Consider the following 22454-nt stretch of genomic DNA (forward strand, 5'->3'; position numbering starts at 1 on the left):
TACGATGAAAATTTACTATGATAAGATTCATACACTACAAAATTTATCTCTGTAATGTAACAATATCAAAAAATGATATCTTTTATAATGAAGATTCACGTGCTTTGCATATAAAATGATTTTAACCATGATTAGTTAAATGTCTTATTATTTTTAGATATCATAAAAAATTTATGTACAAACAAGTATACAGAAAACATATAGGATGATACACGATCGACTTATTCGTAGGCTGAACTTTACTTTAGGGATCCAAATATTATAAACTTTTTTATTTGTCGAAATCTTATAGTTTTTGATATGTAAAATCTAAAAATGAAAATTTTTAATCGCGGTTCGAAAGTTAAACTATGTAAAACTAGTCATTTTGGGGACATTTTACATGTTACTTTGACACCATATTGACTTATTTCCATGCTTTGTCTAATGAGTGAAGTCCGTAGAGTCACTGACTGCACGAGATGACGGCCATTTTGGCGGGTTAATCTAATATGTTTGACTCACTAAACTCTAAACTGTCGTGAGGCGACCGATTACGTTAATTCAAATTAACTTTTTGGGAATTCAACTACAGCTACAAATAGTACGCATATGTAAAAAATAAAATCGAATTAGCTACCAACTAAAGATTAGATGAGGATAGAGGTCACATCTATGATGATGAATTTGCCGATCGCCTGTGCAACCTTTTGTGGTGTCATAACCTGTAATATTTCTGTCATAACCAATAGTATTTTTTCCGTCATAACCACGATCATATAAATAAGTCTCGACAGACATATACTGAAACCTAAGGGAAACCGTCCGAAAATTTAGTCGTGACTAGTTCTGAAAAATGAACATGGAAGGCAAGATGTTTCTTGTGATGCTATGAATGTCTCTGACAGAAACAGGGATGCTCTACTCATTCCTGTCCGTCTCACAAGAATGCGGATGTTTTTATTATCTATTTATTTGATTATGATTATAACAACATTAATTTGATAGGATTGTTGATGGGAGCGATTCGAAGACATTACATTTTTTAATAAGGTAAGCGGAAGTCAAGAGCATATAACTTTATCTGTACGACCAATCAGATGTCATCTGTATAGTCCATTCATTGGAGGAAGAATGGGTAGAAGCCAATATGGCGCCAAAGTGTAAAATACCCTAAAAATGCTTAGTTTTATATAATCATTACATTTCAACCAGTAGACTCTGCAATTTAAAATTTGTGTTTTCAGATTTTACATGTTGAAAACTATAAGATCGTAAATAAAAAAGAGTCTATAATTTTTGGACCTCTAAAATAAAGCTCAATCCAATGTGATGAATGAGAACACAGCTTAAAATTTCCGACTAGTGATTACCAACAATGCAACCCATCTTCTCACTATTAAATACCCTACATAGATTGACAGTCAAAGTGCATTCTTCTGCTTGAATTTGATTGTCATTCGTAGGTATTCGTTCATACTCTAAACAATATTTCTTTAAATAATTTTACTGGATACTCTCAAATCTTAATAATACACTAAGTAACATGGATGTAGAGTTTCTATTTCTCTACATTTCCTTCTATATTTGTCTAATTTGATATAAAACAAAAACTGTACAGTGACAGAGATAAACGTTTCTCTTTATCCGCGTGTTCCGCACATGTGGTTAATAAATTATTTTATTATGATGATCGTCTACGATTAATCATGGAAAAGCGGAATTCCAGTAATAAAGAAGACCGACAGATCTCACAGTATTTTGTCGCCAAGCAAAATACCATTCTCATGCGTATGTCCAGTGAATGTGACAAAAATGTCAATACATTACGTCTCGGCATGCTGGTCGAAGCTGTCGAAGATTTAGGAGATAGCGCACTCAAAGTACGCGTGATTGATACGACAGGATCCGAAATTTGGCGTGGCACTGAATGGCGATGCCACAAATTTGATCTGATTTCTGTTACACCAGAAGTATGGAAATTTCTACCTGCTGTGTCAGTCCCTCAAGAGAGGGTTCGCTTGGCAAATTACAAACACTTATGTGAAGAACTTATGAACCTAGAAATAAATGACACTGTTTGGTATTGTGCTGATCCCTCGGGATGTACCAAATTTTTGGCTATTATTAAGTATATTGGACCTGTGCCACAGCTTGGGCAAGGATATTATTTTGGCCTTGATTTGTTGGTAATTCCATGAAATATTTTGTGTATTGTCGTTTATACCCTTAATATTTTTTACTAAATGAATATGAATATACCTATATGACAATATATTTGTAGGATGGCGACCAACTATCTAAAACTGCTTTAGTAAGCAACGAATATTTTGTTTCTACTCACTCTGAAGGAAGATTTGCTACACTAAGTAATATTTTCCCAATAAAACCTGGAGGTCCTACAGGTCTTGCAAAACCAGATAAAAGTACAAAGATAAATATTCTATATCTTTCAATTTTTGTAGAATTTTAATTCATTAATTGAATATTTTATTTCAGATTCTTGTATAAAGATTGAAACAGGCAATAATTATACAAATGATAAGAAAAAATCTGTATTGGATACAATACCACCTGTCTTATTAGAAAGATTCACTCTATATGATGATAATAAAAATAATAATAGAAACCAAAGATCTCTGTCAAAAGAGTATCATCAATCAATAAAATCAACAACACATGAAAATGACAGCAGTGTAACTAAGAACACCACCACCCATGGTAATTACAAAAATATAAAAATAAATTTTAAGTTTTCTCAGTTTATTGCTTAGTAGAATAGTTTGCTAACTTTTCTAAAAATTCTGCATAGTATACTTGCCTTTACCTACCACATGTAGTAGAGGGAGTTAAAAATAACTCAGATGGTTAAAAATAACCAGAATCTTAGTCTCACTCTGTACTATCGGCAAGCTTTTTAGTGTTGTAAACTTCTCATAATTTTATTATAAAATGGCTGCTGCTTTGCAAAATATCCCCCTCTTTGTATTAGAACATAAGTGGAGTAGTGATATTGAATCAAATGTGTATAGTGATATTGAAGGGACACTTGGACGTTCAAGTTCATTGGGTTGTAGTAAGGAATAGTAGACATTCTTCACTTCACTAGCGTTCCATATTTCATATTTATTTAGCATGTTAAATTACATTCCATCTCTTTTTTTCCTTAATTTCAATACACAATTTCAGTACAATTGAGCTTTTCTATGAAATGCTATTAATGCTAATGTTTTTATTTTGATTTCAATACATGAGTATATATTTTTACTATTATAACAGGTAATACACCTGAAAAGAATGAAAATAAAAAATGTGGACGAACAGAAAATTTAGATTTAATTGTGGGTTCAAATGTGAAAGTACTGTTGGATTCTGATGTACACTATGGAATTATTCGTTGGATCGGAACTCCCCCTGGTATTACTCCTGGTAAATTGATGGCAGCTGTAGAATTGGTACATATAACATAAAAACTAACAATAAAAAGGAACTTTCAAAAAAATTAAAAAGAAAATATAATTGTTTTATTTTTAGGATGATAATCATCCATCTGGTACTGACGGAACATATAAAGATGTAAGATATTTCCATTGTCGACCACACAGAGCTGTTTTCACGGATCTTGACCAATGTTCACGATATGATACCATAGTAAGTATTACCACTTTGTATATTCTTTTTGCAGTCGTGTAACGAAATATATTTATATAGGCAAAAATTGATGATCCAACAACATCGATAAGTACGGATAATTTCGGAAATATGGAAAGCTCTGTTATTGTTGGTATGGTACGACCTATTTCCGTAAAAGGAAATTTGGAAAGTATTTGTGGAAAATATCGAGGAATTCAAGGTCATCACAATTCGTGCTACTTGGATGCTACTCTTTTCAGCATGTTCACATTTACTAGCGTTTTTGATAATCTTTTATTTAGGTATCGAATCTGATTCCATTTTCATTTTTTCAAATTAAAATGATGTCATACATAATATATTGCTTTTTAGACCACCAAATGAAAAAGATTGTCCACAGTACGAAGAAGTACAAAGGGTACTACGCGAAGAAATTGTAAATCCACTTAGGAAAAATATGTTTGTAAGGGCAGATCGAGTGATGAAGCTCCGGACTTTACTTGAAAAATTATCGTCTGTGTCCGGGCTCACTAGTGAAGAAAAAGGTATTTGATCATAGATGAATAATATTTTAATAAATAAAATTGTTTAAATTTTTCAGATCCTGAGGAATTTTTAACATCCCTGGTTGCTCAAATTCTGAATGCTGAACCGTTTCTTAAATTAAGCTCTGGTCAAGATGCGTATCATTACCAACTTTTTGTCGAAAAAGATGATCACTTAAATCTTCCAACTGTTCAGCAACTATTAGAACAGAGTTTTCTTACGAGTAATATAAGATTAAAAGAAGTTCCTTCGTGTCTTATTATACAAATGCCACGGTTTGGAAAGTCATTCAAGATGTACCAGAAAATTCAACCTACATTATTACTTGATGTAACGGATATAATCGAGGATTGTAAGCATTATTATTATGTTGTAACATGAAAATATTGTTTGTCAATCATGTCCAATTTTTTACTTGTAGCTCCAAGGCAATGTACCGTTTGTGGAAAGCTAGCGGAATACGAATGTAAAGAGTGCTATGGACAATGCGGCGTTGGACTTGAAAGCATTGCTTTCTGTTTGCAATGTTTAGAAAAGGTAAAATGAATAAGCAGGTAGAAAAAACTGAACTTCTAATACAGAAGTTTTAAAAAATTTGTTTAGGTGCATCGACATGAACGAAGGACAAATCATGAACCAAAGAAGCTTATAGTACCAATGGAGTTCGCTATTTTACAAGAACATTGTCTGATCCCACGATTATATTTAGAATTATCGGCTGTAGTTTGCATTGAAACCTCCCACTATGTGTGTTTTGTAAAATGTGGTTCTGGTTCAGAAGCACCTTGGTGCTTTTTTGATTCTATGGCTGATAGGAAAGGTATTTCAATTATGTTTTATAAGCTCATATACTGTATCTTTATTGCTGACTGATAAATTTTCTCTTATTTCTTTAGGGGAACAAAACGGTTACAATATACCGGAAATGGTTCCATGTCCAGATTTTCCATATTGGTTAAGCGAAGAAGGTGGAAATTACCTAACTGAATTGACAGACGATCGTCATCTACCGGAACATGCAAAACGACTGTTATGCGATGCATATATGTGCATGTATCAATCTCCTGATGTTATGATGTACAAATAAGTTAAATTGCCTGATAATTTAGGTAAGTTAGGTTTACAGTTACTACTCAATGAAAATAGGCATAATGTTTGTGCTTGTTGCTTTATTTATTTCATGTATGTGATAAAGACTTTATACTACTAAACACAAGAGGTAAAGAAAATATCAATGCATGGCTGAATTGTGTCAGCTCATAAAGTTTATTCAAATGTTGACAGACAAACATGTAGTCTTAAGGGAACTAAGGTTATACACATACATTATACAAATTACCAGATAATCACTGTTTTGAATCAAAAACTAGTAACTCCAGTATAATGTTATTTTTTAAATTCTCGAGATATATGTATACATATATATATATTTGAATGACATAAAATTAAATTTTCCACTCTACACAAAAGTTACAGTAAAATCTACTAAGTATTGTAAAGTTTATACATATTGCACGATCTAATCAGTTTATTTAGAATGAATTCAAAATATTGAATTGAAATCTTTATAGTGCACAAAACTGAGTATTTATATATCAATACATACATTAGAATCGTGTATATTTATCAAAAGTAATATACGAAACATAAACAATTTTATATGAAAAGCTTATCAAAGACATTAAGAAGCATTAGATGACTGATTTTCATAGCAAAGAGCACAAACAGCTAACAAATATTTCGTAACTTAAAAATATAATGACTAGGATTCAAAAGTTAACGTTGCACTTTTAAATCTATTGTTGCTCTCATAATTTTATACTCGCGTTTTATAATATCAAATTAGATTTGTTTTAATTTTCCTATTGTTACTATCATAATAATTCTAAGGGGCTCTAATAGAGCAACATAGCACAACAATAATTTAGAATCCACTAAGTTTGTTGCTTTGTTATATAGATTTCTTTTTTAATAATTGTTGATAATAAAGATCTATTTTGATATTTTGAACATTTCACATAAAAATAAAATCTAATTCTTAGATTTATCAAGATTCGATTACTATATAGCAGATTTATATGTTTAAAATATCTTGGATAGTAAACGTATATATGAAAGTTATAAATTTATAAGGAAAACAACATAATTTCATGATCGTACAGTATTGTTCTTCTGTTTGATTCTTTGTTGACTACAATTACGCTTTAATATCGTACACAAAAAAGAAACGGAAAAGTAAATTAATTAAATTTTCTGTTAAAAATAAACATCACTGTAAGTGAAAATAAACGAAATAATTGTAACACTTGAAATGTATCATTGTACATAATAAGTTACGTACAGTAGTGCCGCGTTAATTAACCGCGGCTCGGGATCATATCTAATCGGTTTTCAAGAGAAGTATAATTCTAGAAAATTCTAAGTACTCCGTTGAATGCAAGAGAGATGTCTGACACGTTTATTTATTTTAATTGCGTAACGTCAGAAGTTTCGGGGAACTAGTTCTAAGAACTGGTGGGGATAGTAGCGGTTAGTTAAACGTAACACTACTATAATAGGTGAAATTTAATGTTCATTCATGCCTCTGTATGGCAGAACAAATAAAGATAGTGATGAAGTTTGTAAACATGTATTATGAATTTAGTATCTGTCTTCATCTTCATCCATGGCAAAATCACTGCCAACACCAGAATCTAACACGTAGAGAGGACTGTAAATACACATTTAAAAAAATGATAGAGAATATAAGTAAACAATAGTTGAACTGAAAAATGATTATACTCACTTTATTGCTCTGCATGGGAAAAACACAATGCGTTTTAATTTCTTATTATAGAAGAAATAATTAAAAGACCACAAGCAGCCATCTTCTCCAAATGGATCAGATGCAAAATCTGGATTGTAACTAAAATATTATCGTATTCTTAACCTTATTTAGTATACACCTTTTTTTCATGAAATTCTAGATATTTACCTATAAATATCACATTCATTTAAAGATATTTCATGATCAATGGCAGCCCAAAGTGCCGTTCGAAGAGTACGATAATGATCAACCGCGGTTGCACTCAAATTACTATCTACAGCATTCATGACCCATTGCAAGCTTGGTTCTTTACTGAATTCATGACTCTTAGCATCAGAAAAATCATAATCTGGATGGAAAGCTGAATTCAAGGTGGCAATCAAATAGAATAATGTTTTTCTACTGATTGTATCACATAGTGGACCATCTTCATCACCAGAAACACTGCGGCTGGAGCAAAAATATGGAGAAGCGTTAAATCACTCTACAGGTAACAGATGCTGTCAAAAAATAAACAGATATTCTTTTATAAGGTATTGTAGATTTTTATGATTTTTATTATTTAAAAGGATAATGTTCAGATTTCTAAATTTATTATTTCATTACATCTCTCATCTACAATTTTTAATACCTAAAGTACCCTTGAGCAGGTGATGTTCCTAAAGATGTTTGTGGTGGTGATAAAGCTTGAAGATCATGTGGAGTAAAACCTTGCTCTGCATTGAAACGTTTATACAACTGTTTATCATTTCCAGCCATTTTGCAAGAGTAACTCTCTATTCTGTGGAACAAGAGAGATAATGTTTAATATTATTTTAAAGAATAGTATATTTCCACTAAATATCTTTCCAATTGTCTTACCTGCCTATTATTTTGCTGTCTCCAGTCTTGATGGACAAGGCACTGTTTATAGCTTCGAAACGTGTACTTTCCAGCAATTTCATCTTGTCGACAAGCAGCAGTTTCCTTTTACGTTGTGTAAGAACAGCCTCTCTGTACTGAATATCCTTTGTGCATCTCTTAGTGTAACACTTCTGTCATTAATGCTCCATTACATAGGAGCTGATGACCTTTAATGTGTTTTTCGACTAAACTTGACCTCGTTTCTCAGTCGGACGGTCAAGGTGTTCAATATAATCGAAAATTTAGAAAACTTCTCGGACATCGAAGACTTATTGAGTCTTTGTACATCTTTCTTATATATATGAAAATTCCTTTCCTCTTCGAGTGTACGAAATTAATCGTGGACGTAATGATTTTTCCCGCGACGCCGAGCTTGTACATCACAGATCTCTAATTAAAGATATCGAGACGAATTTACCGTCTGTACGCAGTCCGATTTCAGCAATCGGTTCTCAGATTAAACTTCAGCTATGACCAGCGTTGCTTTCTTGTCGCTGGTGCGAGTGACGTGCAAGCTAAAGAGAGGGAAAACGGCGTATAGAACAGACAAGACGGCGAGACTACCCTTGAGAAACAAAAGACGCCGTTCTTCTTTTTTTTCTTTTTTTTTAGGGTCGAAAACTCGCGCTAAACTGAAAGTCGCTGGCGAATGTGCCACAAGAGTTGTGAGAAAACAAGGAATCAGGCTCGTTTATTAGAAGTCAGCTAAACAAAGTGACTAAGAAAACTTTTACACATCCGCTACTGACGAAAACAATCCATAATTACGGACATTGTTGTCACTATCACTTGAATTATCACGGCCACTGTCAAACAAAACCACCGTAGATTTGATATAATTCCGATGCAATAATCAAGGATCGTCAAACTTCTACTCTTTTTTGTTCCTGTTTCGCACCGTTTATCAATTATTTGCGTCCCGATATTAGTACACCTATATGCAACGAATATATGCGTTCTACGTGACAGAAATAGCACAGCGAAGCGTCTTGAACTTTTCTCTCTTTCTCTAATTCTCTTTCCCTCTCTTTTACTCTTTTTACATTGCTTCCTCTCGCTTTACCCCTTGCCCACATTTGTTTTTTAGCAGGGATATGTACATGAATTTTGTTCAGCCAATCGAAACCCACCGATAAAGATGTGTGGGTTAGGACGCGATGCAACGAATCATATACTAGCTTTGATTGTATGTACGATTGCGTATACTGTGTACGATTCAATTCCAGTCCGCGTATATTCGGTTTATTTCTAACCTTGCAGAATGCTGACAGGAATTCGAATTTATTGGTAAAATGTCAAAACGTTGGGGCAGCGACTATGTCGTTACGGAACACCGTGATTTACAGGTAGGTTATCTTATTACATGAAAATATATGTTATTATTACAAACAACGTGTATTTCAATTTTAAATACTATGATATACAATTGTTTTTTATTGTAGAATTATTTTTGTTTTATGTATATAGGCTAATACTATGGCCGTGGATGCAACGGGTAATTATGTATTACTTGCCGGGTAAGTAAACAAAAAATGAAGTTTTTATTTTTATATATATTTAGTATGTAATTTCCTATAACTTTTATGTTTTCTAATTTTTTGCGATCTTTTTCTATTATATATTTTTAGACGCAGATGTTTCGCGATAAAATACCTTGACGAGAGTGCTGACGTATTAAAAAAATTTCAAAGACAAAGTAAATATGAAGTTGGCTCTGCAGAATGGAACCCCACAAGTATAAATTGTCATCTATGCGCTGTATCGGTTAGAAACTAAATCTATATGTTGTAAATAATATTGTAGATATACCTAATTGTATTTAAATTTTAGAGCAATACGCGTATCGAAATACTGTCTCTTACTGGAACTGGTAATTATGACTTACAAACAACAAACAGTCTAAAAGCACATACAAGAGTTGTGAGTGACCTAAACTGGCATCCCAAAGAACCAGATATCATTGCTTCCTGTAGCATTGATACATTTATACATATTTGGGACATAAGAGATCAAAGGAAGCCTTGTTTATCATTATCTGCAGTTGGTAAATATAGAGATTATAAAACCCATTGTGAAATAATTTGCAAACATTTAAAGAGACATATAATTGAATGTGTTATAGCTGGTTCTTCTCAAGTAAGATGGAACACTCTTTCTCCCAACATGTTGGCTACAGCTCATGATGGAGATATTAAAATATGGGATCAAAGAAAAGGAAATAGTCCTATGCAGTACATAGCTGCTCATCTAACAAAAGTACAGCCTGATTTCATAATACCTCTATTCACTATAATATCTAATAATGTCACTTTAGTAAAGTTCAATGACATACTTATAAAAGTTATTTTAGATACATGGTTTAGATTGGTGTCCATTTCAACAAAATCAATTGGCAACATCTAGTCAAGATTGTACAGTGAAAATTTTTGATATCAGTAATCCACGAAGAGCTGAGAGCATTTTAACAACAAACTCACCCGTATGGAGAGCGAGATACACGGTAAAGATATAGATATATCGAGAATCTAAATTTATTTCTATCTATAAAAACTAACAATAAGTTATCCATAGCCATTTGGTGAAGGACTGGTAACAATAGTAGTACCGCAGTTACGACGAGGAGAGAATAGTTTGTTATTATGGAATACAACAGACCTCAGTGCTCCTATTTATACTTTTGTAGGACATACTGATGTTGTTCTTGAATTTCAATGGAGACATCAAAAATTGGGTATGTATTATGTATATAAATTTTCAAATAAAAAGGAATAAAATATCGTAAAATATATTTATGATTTGCAGAAAATAGTGATTTTGAATTAATTACTTGGTCAAAGGATCAATGTTTGAGGATATATAAAATTGATCCATTTTTAAAGAAAGTGGGTGCTTCTATACATATATGTGCAAAGGTTAAAATTTTTATTTATAAAAAATATAACATATAATTCTATTCTAGTTATGTGGACATGGGATAGATGATGGTTCATCTATTTATACTCAGTATCCTGAAGATAATAGTTTAAGTATGTTTCAGTCTTATTTATAAATATAATGCACTTCTTTCATTCAACTAATATAGTTGCCATTAATATAGGAACATTACAATCCGTTCAACAGCTACAACTTAATGACGCTCAAACTGATCATGAAATCAATTGTATAACAAAAGTTGATGAACCTATATTGAATTCTGAAACAGATGCATATATTGAAAGTAATAAAGAAATATCGTCTCCTACACAACCAAAAACTTTGCAACAAGAATTTTCTTTAATAAATATGAACATACCAAACATAGAGGTGATACATATAAACGTAAAATAGAAATGCATATAGTATATATTTTTATCTTTGCAGGTCAATACCATGGATGCTGTGGAACGTAGTTGTACTGTAACAGCATCCAATAAAAGTTACAATGTGATATTAAAAGTAAATTTCCCTGCGAACTATCCATATAGTGCGCAACCTACATTCCAATTCTGTCATGGAACAACGATCGACAATACAACATTGGCAAAGTTGTTGAAAGTTTTAAAGCAAACTGCTCAGCAACGCGTTAAAAAAAACAGATCATGTTTAGAACCTTGTCTTAGACAATTAATTACAACATTGGAGCAAGTAAAAGAAATATATTTCTCAGATTACGTCCATCTTTTATAATATCTAACGTTTTTCTTATTTCTATAGACATGTAAAAAGGATGAGAACGAAAGTAGTCACTTAGGATACGACATTCAAGACAATGCGAATTTCTTAAACTCTTCTAACATGTATACAAATTATCAAGATGCCTACATACCCTTTCCTAGAACATCTGGTGCTAAATTTTGTTGCGTGGGTATGTATAAAAAAATAATAAGAAATGGTAACAAAATACTGTACATAATAGAAGCTTCATTCATTGTCTCTATTTTTATATAGGTATACTCGTATGTTTTGGTCGTGCTTCATATACGAGAAGGTCGTCTATGAAACCAGAGTGTACAACACCCAGAGCACTTTCTGCATTAGGAAACGGAATAGGCAATGGAGAACATTTTATGCATATGTATCCAAATTCTTATGTACAGTCAAATGATAATATTCCTATAAGTTCTTTTTATTTTCAAGATCGAGTATGTATAATAAAATTTTTTGTGAGAATGTTCATAATATGAAATACTTGTAAGAACCTCATTAAATATTTCAAATTAATAGAAAATGAATCGGGGATTGCATAATACAAATAGAATGACTCATAGATCATGTTGTAAAAACTATCATTTTATGGTAATGATATATGATGCTTCTTCATTGTTTTTCGTCAACAAAGAACTAGCAGAAAAATATGTGTGAGTACAATATATAATTGCGATACAATTTTCAGAGACATTCATCGATTTTCAGAAAATAATTTCTTAATTTTATTTTATATCTAGTATCAATATCACAGATATCCCAGCAATGTGTCAATACAATGCAAATGTAGCTGCATCATTGGAACGTCCTGATTTGGTTCAGGCATGGTGTTTAGCCGCTCTTGTAATATCACAACCAGTTTCAAATATAGGACAAAATTCTTGTCAGTCACCTGAGATTGATGCTCCATGGCCTTTACATCCTTTTGGTCAAAATTTAATTCATTCCTTGTAAGTAATGGATTACTACTTACAATAAAAACAAATTATTTTACAACAATCCGTCTCTACTTTAGAATACAGCATTATGCCAATCAATCAGACATTCAAATGGCAGGTATGCTGAGTTGTGCATTTAGTTATCGTTTGGAAAATCCGGACGTTGCTCAGACACGGCTAAGTAGCAAGTCCATTAACGTTAGTGTAAGTACGTTGTATTTATTTTTTGTAGATATTAAAATGTTTTAGCATGGCCTGGCACAAGCACAATTTTTATAGCATCATTGATAGTTGCTACATTACATGTCTTGATCATATTTTGTCTTCTGTTCACAAACATACTGAACATTTCAGTACTTGGGGATACTCTTCGAACATAATCATCTATTGTATTCATGTTTTAATGCTGACTTCTCAATCTACAGTATATCACATGTTTCATACTCAGCACACATTTCTTTTTTTTCGATGCATGTTTAAATATGATTTAAATGTATGAATGTCGTACGATACGACGGTATTGTATGTGTCATAATTTTCTCTCTAACATAATAAATTTCCAAAATTGGAATAATCCGGAATTTAAATGAGTCATGCTATACCGACGTAATACATTGGTATTTTATTTCAGTATTTTTCTTTCCTAATATATTTTTTAAAAATTACCAAATGATTGATATTATGTTATCTTTGTTATAGAGGCTTTCTACAGGAAAATGGTGGTTAAAGGTAAGGCATGGTTTTTGGAGTTTTTTAAGTTTGTATGTGTTTGAAATGTACTGGTTCTTAGGGTTCTTTTATCATGGTGATATTTGTTACTGCCTTACAGCATCGGAGTGGAAGTGTCATGGTGCCACAAAGCATGCAGGTTTGGCCCTGCTTAATATTTCAAATGCCAAACTTCTTGACCTTGCATCTAATAACTGTTTTACATTATGATTAATATTAATACCCATAAAATAATCGTACATGTTAGTAGTAATTAATTATATGTGATGTACTGTTTTGTTGTGATAATACCTAGAAATTTCACACAGAAGACAAACATCTTTGTGCAGAACTGATCATAGACATTATGCCTTTTCTACATATCATTTGTGTATATTGTGTTTTCATATTGTTCGCGTAATGTTTATAAATAGGCTCGTAATTTTATACATCATTCGATACATTTTTTTAGCCTGGTGGTTCTCCATATCATACGATTCATCTAGCCGATACCACATTAGAGGGATGGAACTTTCAAAATTTAAAGCAACATCGATCTAACTCGTGGTCCGATTCGCTTGACGATTTAAAATTAATTCAAGACACATTCGGGGATTCCGTGAAAAATATTAGGTACGTAATTTTAAGGACTTTAATGTAGAATTGTTCAATTTTGTTAGGAATTAAGCCAAAGCATTGATCATACAGGTTGCTCGATGAAAAATATACTGCTCTCTACGATGGTTATAAAAAAGCATATGCTGAAGTGCTACATAGGTGGCGGTTATTAGATGCACGTGCACAAGTATTGAAGCATGTAAGCACAACTCCGCTGGACACGCACAAAGGCGTCGAGTTTCAGAGTGAATGTCAATTGTGTGGTAAAGTTAGCAGAGGACCTCAATGTATAAGTTGTAAACGATTAGCATTGGAATGTGTAATTTGTCATATCTCTGTTAGAGGTAAAGTTAATTTAATGCACTGCAATTTTTTTATTAAATTATAAAGTGTATAATAAAATAATTTATAATTATCTCTTTTTTTTATATTTAGGTCCAAGCAACTTCTGTATATTTTGTGGACATGGGGGACACACGCAACATTTGGCAACGTGGTTCACTAACCAAACATTGTGCCCCACAGGCTGTGGATGTTATTGTTTGCAGGAAAGTTCTGCCCTCTTAAAGTTATAAGTAAAAGATAGGAAGGAATTGTACATAATCGTGAAGATATATAGAAATGTTACGAGAAGATAATAAATATGTTTTTTTAAGATCTTCTGCAATTTTTATGCATCTCTATTGTTATTGTTCACTAAATTAATTTCTTCATTAGATGAACTCATTTCAAGAAATATTTGTTCCAATTCTTTTATCTCAGCTGTAAAAAAATAGAATGTTCACAAAATATATTCATAGATGCACTGAGAAACATTAAAGTATACCAGTATTTAGACGAATCTTTTCACGAGCAAGAAAGATTTCTCTAGCAAATTTCTCTGCTTCTTTTTCTCGTAGCACTTTTTCCAACGCGGCATATTCTCTTCGTTTAAGGAAACTATAAATCACGCCAGAAATTAAGCACGACCATCTCGCTAACTGGCAATATAAATTATCCCATATTTTAGATAACATTTTAATCTTTTATATCAGATATCGTTACCTTTGTCAAAGAACTAACTTCTAATGGAGGCGGGGAAATCTTTTTCTCTGCCATTTATATGGAACAAGATATTTTTATTTAAAAGCGATAATTATCCCCAATAAAGTTCACAGATTATAACAATACAATACAAAACACACAATCCTGTTTCGGTGATTTTTCGTTATAACTTTTCTAGATAACAAAACACTCGATATTGAGACTAAAATTAATAAATGAACAACTATAAAGATCAATAGTTGACAGTCCAGTTGTATCCGTCATATGGTCCAAAAAAAGTACATGAGAGCCTCTGAATTTAAATAATAACTAGTATCGATAATAGTCAGCTTTGTAAGGTCCTTCTTTAGGTACACCAAGATATTTCGCTTGTTCCTCTGTCAATCTGGTCAACTTTACTCCAAGGTGATTTAAATGCAACGCGGCGACTTCTTCGTCCAATTTTTTCGGCAACATGTGAACTCCGACCGGATAGGACTCAGATTTGGTCCACAACTCTATTTGTGCCAATACCTGATTTGTGAACGAATTGCTCATCACGAAACTGGAATGTCCTGTGGCACATCCAAGATTAACCAACCGACCTTGCGCAAGAAGGATAATATGTCTGAAAAGGAAGAATCGGAATTTGAATCGAAAGTATCGTGGAACCGGTCAAAAATCTATTCAAGTTTACATTGTATAAACTTAATTAGAACATATCTAAAATATGTGTTTAACTTTCTGCTCAAATAATTTTACACGATTTAATGTTTGATTTTCCGATATAGAAATATTTTTTTCGAAATTGAACTATTAATTCACCTGCCGTTCTTTAGTTGATATCTGTCTACTTGTGGTTTAATGTTGACTTTTTCAACAGCGTTTTTCTCAAGCCATGCAACGTCAATCTCGCAATCGAAGTGACCAATATTACAGACTATAGCATCCTCTGGCATATTTACAAAATGGTCGCCCATTATGATGTCTTTGCAACCAGTGGTAGTAACATAAATCTGTCCTTTGGTTGAGACTTCTTCCATTGTCGTTACCTGGAGAGTAATTTAGAAATTCACCAATCATAATTTACTTCCATTGCAATTTTTGATCAGTATTGGTTTCAGTACACTTCGAGTATATGATCTTTGATTTAATGTTTCAGCAATCACCTCGTATCCTTCCATGGCAGCTTGTAATGCATTAATGGGATCGATTTCCGTGATTATCACACGTCCTCCAAGTGCTCTGAGACTTTGTGCGCAACCTTTTCCGACATCTCCATATCCAGCAACCACACAGACCTTTCCAGCAATCATGATATCTGTTGCTCGTTTGATACCATCGATTAATGATTCTCTACACCCATAAAGATTGTCGAATTTACTCTATTCAACAGAAGAAAATTATTTTACATGGGACTTAAAATTTAATTATTAGCAGAGTAACAGAAAGATGAGACAAGTGGACGATCATAAAATAATTTACAAGATTGCTGCGGAGACTTTTTATATATTTTTTACTTATGATAAGTACTTTACTTAGCAGTAATCTAACAGTTTTTTTCTCTTTAGGACAAAAATATTTTTTTTGTTTCTCAAACACAATGTGACGAACCTTCGTTACTGAATCGTTTACATTTATGGCAGGAACTTTCAGAATGCCTTCTTTCATCATGCGATACAGATTGTGAACCCCGGTTGTGGTTTCCTCGGAAAGACCTCGGCACTCTTTTAAATATTCCGGGAATTTGGTGTGCACTAAGTTGGTCAGATCACCGCCATCGTCGAGGATCAGATTTAATGGTTTTCCATCCTTAAATACGAGGGTCTGTTCTATGCACCAGAGATATTCTTCATCAGTTTCACCTTTCCAAGCATACACGGGAATCCCCGTTTTTGCGATGGCTGCTGCTGCATGGTCTTGAGTGCTAAATATATTACACGAGGACCATTGAACCTATCGATATAATGACAATAACGAGTCATTAACATCTTTCTTGGTTTCTAGAGTAAAATTGTCTATGAAATCAAACCCAAAGGTAACATGTTTCATTCGTAAAGTAGGATATGAAACATTGCACAGGGTTGTACGAAAAGTTTTTGATGCAAAGTCAATGCATCCATACAGTACGCAGAGATAACCACTATGTTTTATATTATTATATAAAATGATATTATTTTTTTTATAATCTTCTGATATTTCTACGTTTGCCATTTTGTTGAAGTCATAATTAATATTTGCAGATTTTCTATTTGCAAGTAATTTTATCGTGTCGGAGACTAGAACAGAATGTTCCTAAGTATTGTGATATTATATATATTTAATTATATCTTTTTTAAATTTTATATATATTATATATATAATTATATATTAATAATATTTTTTTAATTTTGAATGAGTTATGGTAATGATAAGAAGATACCGATTACTAACCGCTGATTAATCGAAAACTTCTTACAATGGGATGATATTACATTCACAGATATGATGTTTTCATTGCATCATAATAGTTTATGATATTTATCTTTCACAGCTTTGAATAAATGTAAAAGTGTATTGTTAAGTATTTTGAATAAATATAAATGTCCCATAATAAGGACCGAAGATAACCGTGTCGTTTTACCTGATCCTGATCTTTGAGGATGGTTCAAAAGTTTCCCGATGTCTGATACAATTGTTAGTAAATCTTGCGAAACACGCAAGAAATCGATCTGCATACGTATAAACGCGTACTAGTTTCTTCATTCTCCTCTCTTATGCTTCGTTCTATATTTTTCTATTTTTATGATTTTTCATTTGAATTATTTTGTAATAATTATATTTTTTACAAAATAGATTTTTATGAATTTTATAATTGGATGTATCTTTAATTTGCTTTTAATAGTACAAATATAAATATATTAAACTAACAACAAATTTTTTATTTTTAATTTTGTGTATAAAAATTTATATTGAATAATAATATTTTCTGGGATATTATCGTTTCATCAATAATTTAAAGAAAGTATCGTACTGATGAGTTTGTGACTATCGAATTAAACCTTAGTATGTAAGTGTTCAGGCAAAGAAAACAATAGCAACGATTTAACCGAATTTTAAACATCAAACGAAAACGACCGGGATGTAGAAAGGTATCAACTTACCTCAGCTCCGAGTTCAACCAGAGTTTCAATGAGAACCGCAGTTTGCACAGTCATATGTAAACAACCGGCAATTCGTGCACCTTTTAAAACTTTTTCTGAACCATATTTCTTCCTGATGGCCATGAGGCCAGGCATTTCATTTTCTGCCAAAGTAATTTCTTTCCGTCCCCATTCCGCCAACGACAAATCGGCTACAAATAAAAAAGTTAGAAATCGATTTTATAAATTTTAGATCACTGTTCATAGATGAATCATTGAGCTCAATTCAAAAATTTTGAAATCAACTTCGTTTTATGATATATTTAAAAATATTTCATTGCTCTGTTTTAATGAAAAATGGAATAAAGACAACTATTTTTTTTTATGTTTTATTTTATCATTATTTTTACGTATAAAGAACGAAATTTATCATATTGACAAATTATGACATAATTTATGAAACTTAATTCAGAAGGTGCTTAATCTCCACATACTATTGCATCATTTAACAACTTTCAATTGGGATTTATATCTGAATATATTTTTCTTTTACATTACTTTAATATTTTTTTTGTGGTTCGACTACTATGTGTAGATGTGCGGATTATGAAGCGATATGTTTTAAATATTATAGAAGAAGGTTACAAATCTTTTTCTCAAATAGCAACCACGTGTCTGACTAACGTAACTCCGAAATTAATAGCTATGACCTACCAACTTTAAATGGAGGTTTGGAAGACATTTTCGTTGACAGAGACAATTATTACAAAAAGATAGAGCTAATTATTTAGTAACGGAACAACGCACAATATATAACACTAAATGTCTTCGCCGGCTACTTGCGGTAGAACTACTGGCAACGAACGTACAACAATCTCATTTTAACAAACTCCGCTAGAGACCGTCACTACTTGCTGGTAGCGTGGCAGGATTTAAAAGTTTTGGCGGGACAACTTTAACAAGTAGGAAAAATGAAACATTTTTAAGAGAATTGTTATCTCTATTTTATAGTTTTTGATATTTTATTTGCACTTCGAAATTAATGATATTAATTATAATAGTGAATTAATAATACTGAAGATAATAAAGTAGTATATTGACATTTAAGATCATTTAATACATAGTCTAAAATAAAAGAAGTGAGATATGTTATTAATGAAGGTAAAATAAAAAAGGTGGTTTTTAAAAAACAATACTAATCAGTAAGTTCGTACCAGTATGATAAAAAAATAATGTCAACAACTCAACAAAATTTGTCTTACCTACTGAATATAATCGATTATGTAGAAATCTACTTTATATGAGAGTCTTTAAATTATATTTATCGTATGACGTTAATTTTTATTTGCATTTTATATTTTTATTTCCATAATTACGTAGAGTAAATGTTATTAATTTTATCCTGCGGTTAAAAGATCGAAATCTAAATCAGCGAATGTTGTTCCATCACGAAGCATTTGTCTATGAAATTCTTTAGCCTCTTTCCTTTCGTCGTAAAGTACTGGATCCTTGTCAATACGTGTTAAGTTAGGTAACATAGCCAAAACAATGTGTCTATAAGCAGCTTCTTCCGCTACTTCCCTATCGGCTATTACAGGATTTTCCAAAATAATTAGGGTCTCTAATGCTGTTAAGCAATTTAATTTTTCTAACTCCGAAATTTTTGTAATCTCGTTATTCCGTAGATTCAAATAACTGAGTTTGGCACAACGTGAATCAAACCCATCCAAATTCGATATTTTGTTGCTCCTCAAATGTAGAATTCTTAAATTAACTAATATTTCTAAACCTTCCACTTTTTCTATTTGATTTTCTGCGAGATATAATCGTATTAATCCTGGAAAAAAGATCCCATTTGTTGTGGTAAGAATATTACCACGCAATTCAAGATTGTTCAACTTCTCAAGATCGTACGGATTTAAAGTGACTTCTTCAATATTATTATGATTTAATTCTAAACACTGCAAAAGCTTATGAGAAATGCCCGATGTGCTTGTCAATTTATTCTTATTCAGTGTAAGAACCTGTAGCACAATTAAATAAGTAGGATTGATAAATATGTAAGAATTTTAGAAAAGTATTAAAATTAGATAAAGATAGAGAATAAAGATAAAGGTAAAAGTAAAAATGATAAAAATCGTTAATAAGGTTTCGTGATTAACCTGAAGATAAGGCATAGGATCCAATTCCGCGGAAGACACATGATTCCTATCAGCTTGAAGCATCAAGAGATATTTCATCGATGAAAGAACACGAAGTGCTTCGGTCGTTAATCTATTTCCGGAAACGTCCACGTAGAGCACATATTTAAACGTTGATATGATTCTAATATCTGTCAAGCCTTTATTAGATGCGTTCAATCCCAGATAAGCATAACCAAGGCCGGAATCGCATTTTCCTAATGTGTGAAGACACTCTCCTGCTTCTGTTTGTGTTAACGCTTTTGTGGTATCTTCGAGGATAGATGATAATTTAGGAGTTGGATATTTATCGATCTCACCCACTTCTTCTTCATACTCCCTTCCTTCTCCTTCCTCCATTGTACTCTTGTTTCGATTCCTTTAATAATGAATACTATGTCATTGATCAATTTTTCTCTGACACTTGTATCTTACTACATCGTATTTTATTTTAATTCTTTTAATGATAAGTATAATAAAATCAGTTAATCTTTTATTGATATTTATATATCATCACGCTGTATTTCATTTCAATCCTTTCAGTACAGTCAGTACAATGAAATTAACTAACCTTTCTTTCGTTGATATTTATAGTTTATAGGTTTGGTATCGAATAAAATACAAGATCCACGTTCACTTGTTTATTGTGAAAGTACAAACGTGTAAATAAACTTGTTTCACGTAAAATAAAATACGCAAGACGATTTCAAACTAAAACTATGGAAGGGTGTTGATTAATTATGAAACCCACATCAACGAGTTCTGATACATCTGGTTTCGTCCCATTTCAATCTGTAACTCTCTTCGGTGGATTGTTTCCGGTGCATAATATCGCGAAGTTTCTTCAAAAGGATAAAATTCTCCCTAATGATACGATCTTGCTTCTCGCGTTCCAATTGCAAACCTTTTGCATTGAAAACTACGTGAGGTCTTGTTTGCGGTGGATCAACGTCAATTGCTCGCGTAGCCTTCTTTACCTATAAATACAATAGATGCTGCGATATTTGCCGTTATCGAACGAGCAACGGATTATCGATAATTATTAAATATTCACTTTTATACGATGTCGTTCGTAGGCTTTATGTCTCCACATGGACGAAGCCGAAGAATTCCTATTTCGTTCGTAAGACATCTTGCTTGCTCGACCCACCAAACTCGTTCCGAGTGTTTACACGATATACATGATACGATTACCAAGTTTCTTTAGCAACGCTTTCGCGACCAGCTTATATCGATCATGTCCTTATTGACTGGGCCAGGTTTTGACGGAAGAGAATCACCTTGATTATTGTAGATTTCGTTATTAACATAGAGTATATACTACGTTTATTTCGGACTTGGTACCATTATTGTTCGAAATTCCAGGCGATGCATTTTTATTGCTACACTTCAGGAAGTTTAATAAATTTGATGAAGGAATTTTCAATTTATTAATATATTCGATACAATGATTAATTTAGAAAAATTTGCATAATTTCCACCATACTGTCGTCTTATAGTATCGTACAACTTTAAATACGCAAAGTTTCCAATGCAATTATTGAAAGAATATTGTACTTCTGTCAACTTCTTCGAATGTCTACAAAGTACTTATCCATAAATTCAATCAATTCTTTCAAAGAGCTAATTCATTTTTTTTATTTTTGTATAATTATTTTCATATAAACTTTTTAAAATACAGTAGAGATAGATATATATAACTACTATTTTCGACTGCCCTCTATTACATAATAATAATCTATAAATCGAATCACTTTGCACCTCTCTTTATGTTTCGAGTCAAAGACTTTTTAGTTTCAGGTCTGGCCTGAAGAGGTAGACTGCGGCATCTACGAAACGTCGAGCCAAAATGCATGAGTACAAAGTACTCAAATGTAAAATCGAAATACAATTGTTTATCCCGAAAAGCCAGTATCGAGATATATCTTTTTACTTTGAAAAAATAATAAGAATAGAGTTTTCGATAGACTTCAATTTCGCATAAGACACCCAAAGAATTCACATATTTTATTTGTATTTTGTATAGTCTAACCTTATATTCTACGAAGTCCCCATTTTGTATTTTAGTCTCGATAGCTTCATAATCATTTCCCTGTTAAGAATATATGTATGTACATACCAAAGTTAAAAGCATCGTAACGTTATTACAAGAGAAGAAACTTCTCGTTGCTTCTCTAGTTTGAAAGAGGCAACAGTTCCCGTATACGTATTGCGTGCATGTGCATACGTGTACATATATAACCACGTGTGAGTATGCGCACACGTGATCACCACTACGAGTACAATTCTCAGACTCTGGTGGAAGCTGCGATTG

The 22454-nt window shown here is 32.2% G+C and overlaps 5 protein-coding genes across 11 annotated transcripts; 2 read left to right on the forward strand and 3 right to left on the reverse strand.

The window, feature by feature from the left end:
• Positions 1–1401: 1401 nt before the first annotated feature.
• On the forward strand, positions 1402–6784 carry CYLD (ubiquitin carboxyl-terminal hydrolase CYLD). Its single transcript, XM_033342168.2, has 11 exons — positions 1402–2168; positions 2264–2405; positions 2479–2700; positions 3259–3434; positions 3514–3630; positions 3691–3914; positions 3985–4157; positions 4214–4510; positions 4580–4695; positions 4762–4978; positions 5055–6784. Exons 1-11 carry the CDS (start codon positions 1689–1691, stop codon positions 5243–5245), a joined length of 2355 nt encoding a protein of 784 aa, XP_033198059.1. The 5' UTR covers positions 1402–1688; the 3' UTR covers positions 5246–6784.
• Maf1 (repressor of RNA polymerase III transcription Maf1) lies at positions 5406–8830 on the reverse strand. 3 transcript variants are annotated; one of them, XM_033342172.2, is made up of 5 exons: positions 7826–8830; positions 7605–7745; positions 7133–7414; positions 6944–7063; positions 5406–6868 (listed from the first exon to the last, which is right to left on the reverse strand). In XM_033342172.2, the coding sequence occupies exons 1-5, from the start codon at positions 7906–7908 to the stop codon at positions 6799–6801; spliced, it is 696 nt and encodes a 231-aa protein (XP_033198063.1). In that variant the 5' UTR covers positions 7909–8830; the 3' UTR covers positions 5406–6798. The 3 variants fall into 3 exon arrangements, with proteins under 3 accessions (XP_033198063.1, XP_076474436.1, XP_033198062.1); XM_076618321.1 differs by having other exon boundaries at positions 7596–7745; positions 7830–8828; XM_033342171.2 differs by having other exon boundaries at positions 7596–7745; positions 7826–8823.
• Positions 8831–8906: 76 nt separating this feature from the next.
• Positions 8907–14470, forward strand: Wdr59 (WD repeat domain 59). Of its 5 annotated transcripts, XM_033342161.2 has the most exons (22): positions 8907–9053; positions 9128–9213; positions 9335–9384; positions 9496–9631; positions 9698–9911; positions 9990–10123; positions 10218–10367; positions 10439–10598; positions 10670–10749; positions 10827–10893; positions 10965–11170; positions 11228–11491; positions 11561–11711; positions 11795–11988; positions 12071–12204; positions 12292–12501; positions 12567–12693; positions 13189–13218; positions 13319–13357; positions 13670–13830; positions 13906–14159; positions 14251–14470. In XM_033342161.2, the coding sequence occupies exons 2-22, from the start codon at positions 9160–9162 to the stop codon at positions 14388–14390; spliced, it is 2955 nt and encodes a 984-aa protein (XP_033198052.2). In that variant the 5' UTR covers positions 8907–9053; positions 9128–9159; the 3' UTR covers positions 14391–14470. The 5 variants fall into 5 exon arrangements, with proteins under 5 accessions (XP_033198052.2, XP_076474435.1, XP_033198053.2 ...); XM_076618320.1 differs by lacking the exon at positions 8907–9053 and having other exon boundaries at positions 9060–9213; XM_033342164.2 differs by lacking the exon at positions 8907–9053 and having other exon boundaries at positions 9110–9213; positions 9496–9602.
• A 442-nt stretch (positions 14471–14912) lies between these two features.
• Positions 14913–18834, reverse strand: Ahcy (adenosylhomocysteinase). Its single transcript, XM_033342169.2, has 6 exons — positions 18675–18834; positions 17982–18172; positions 16453–16794; positions 16008–16223; positions 15664–15890; positions 14913–15466 (listed from the first exon to the last, which is right to left on the reverse strand). Exons 1-6 carry the CDS (start codon positions 18700–18702, stop codon positions 15169–15171), a joined length of 1302 nt encoding a protein of 433 aa, XP_033198060.1. The 5' UTR covers positions 18703–18834; the 3' UTR covers positions 14913–15168.
• A 470-nt stretch (positions 18835–19304) lies between these two features.
• Positions 19305–20500, reverse strand: LOC117160999 (leucine-rich repeat-containing protein 23). The gene is made up of 2 exons (XM_033342170.2): positions 20123–20500; positions 19305–19984 (listed from the first exon to the last, which is right to left on the reverse strand). Exons 1-2 carry the CDS (start codon positions 20498–20500, stop codon positions 19358–19360), a joined length of 1005 nt encoding a protein of 334 aa, XP_033198061.2. The 3' UTR covers positions 19305–19357.
• Positions 20501–22454: the final 1954 nt, after the last annotated feature.

Source organism: Bombus vancouverensis, chromosome 4, assembly GCF_051014615.1.
Source record: "Bombus vancouverensis nearcticus chromosome 4, iyBomVanc1_principal, whole genome shotgun sequence".
In the NCBI taxonomy this organism is placed as follows: domain Eukaryota; kingdom Metazoa; phylum Arthropoda; class Insecta; order Hymenoptera; family Apidae; genus Bombus; species Bombus vancouverensis.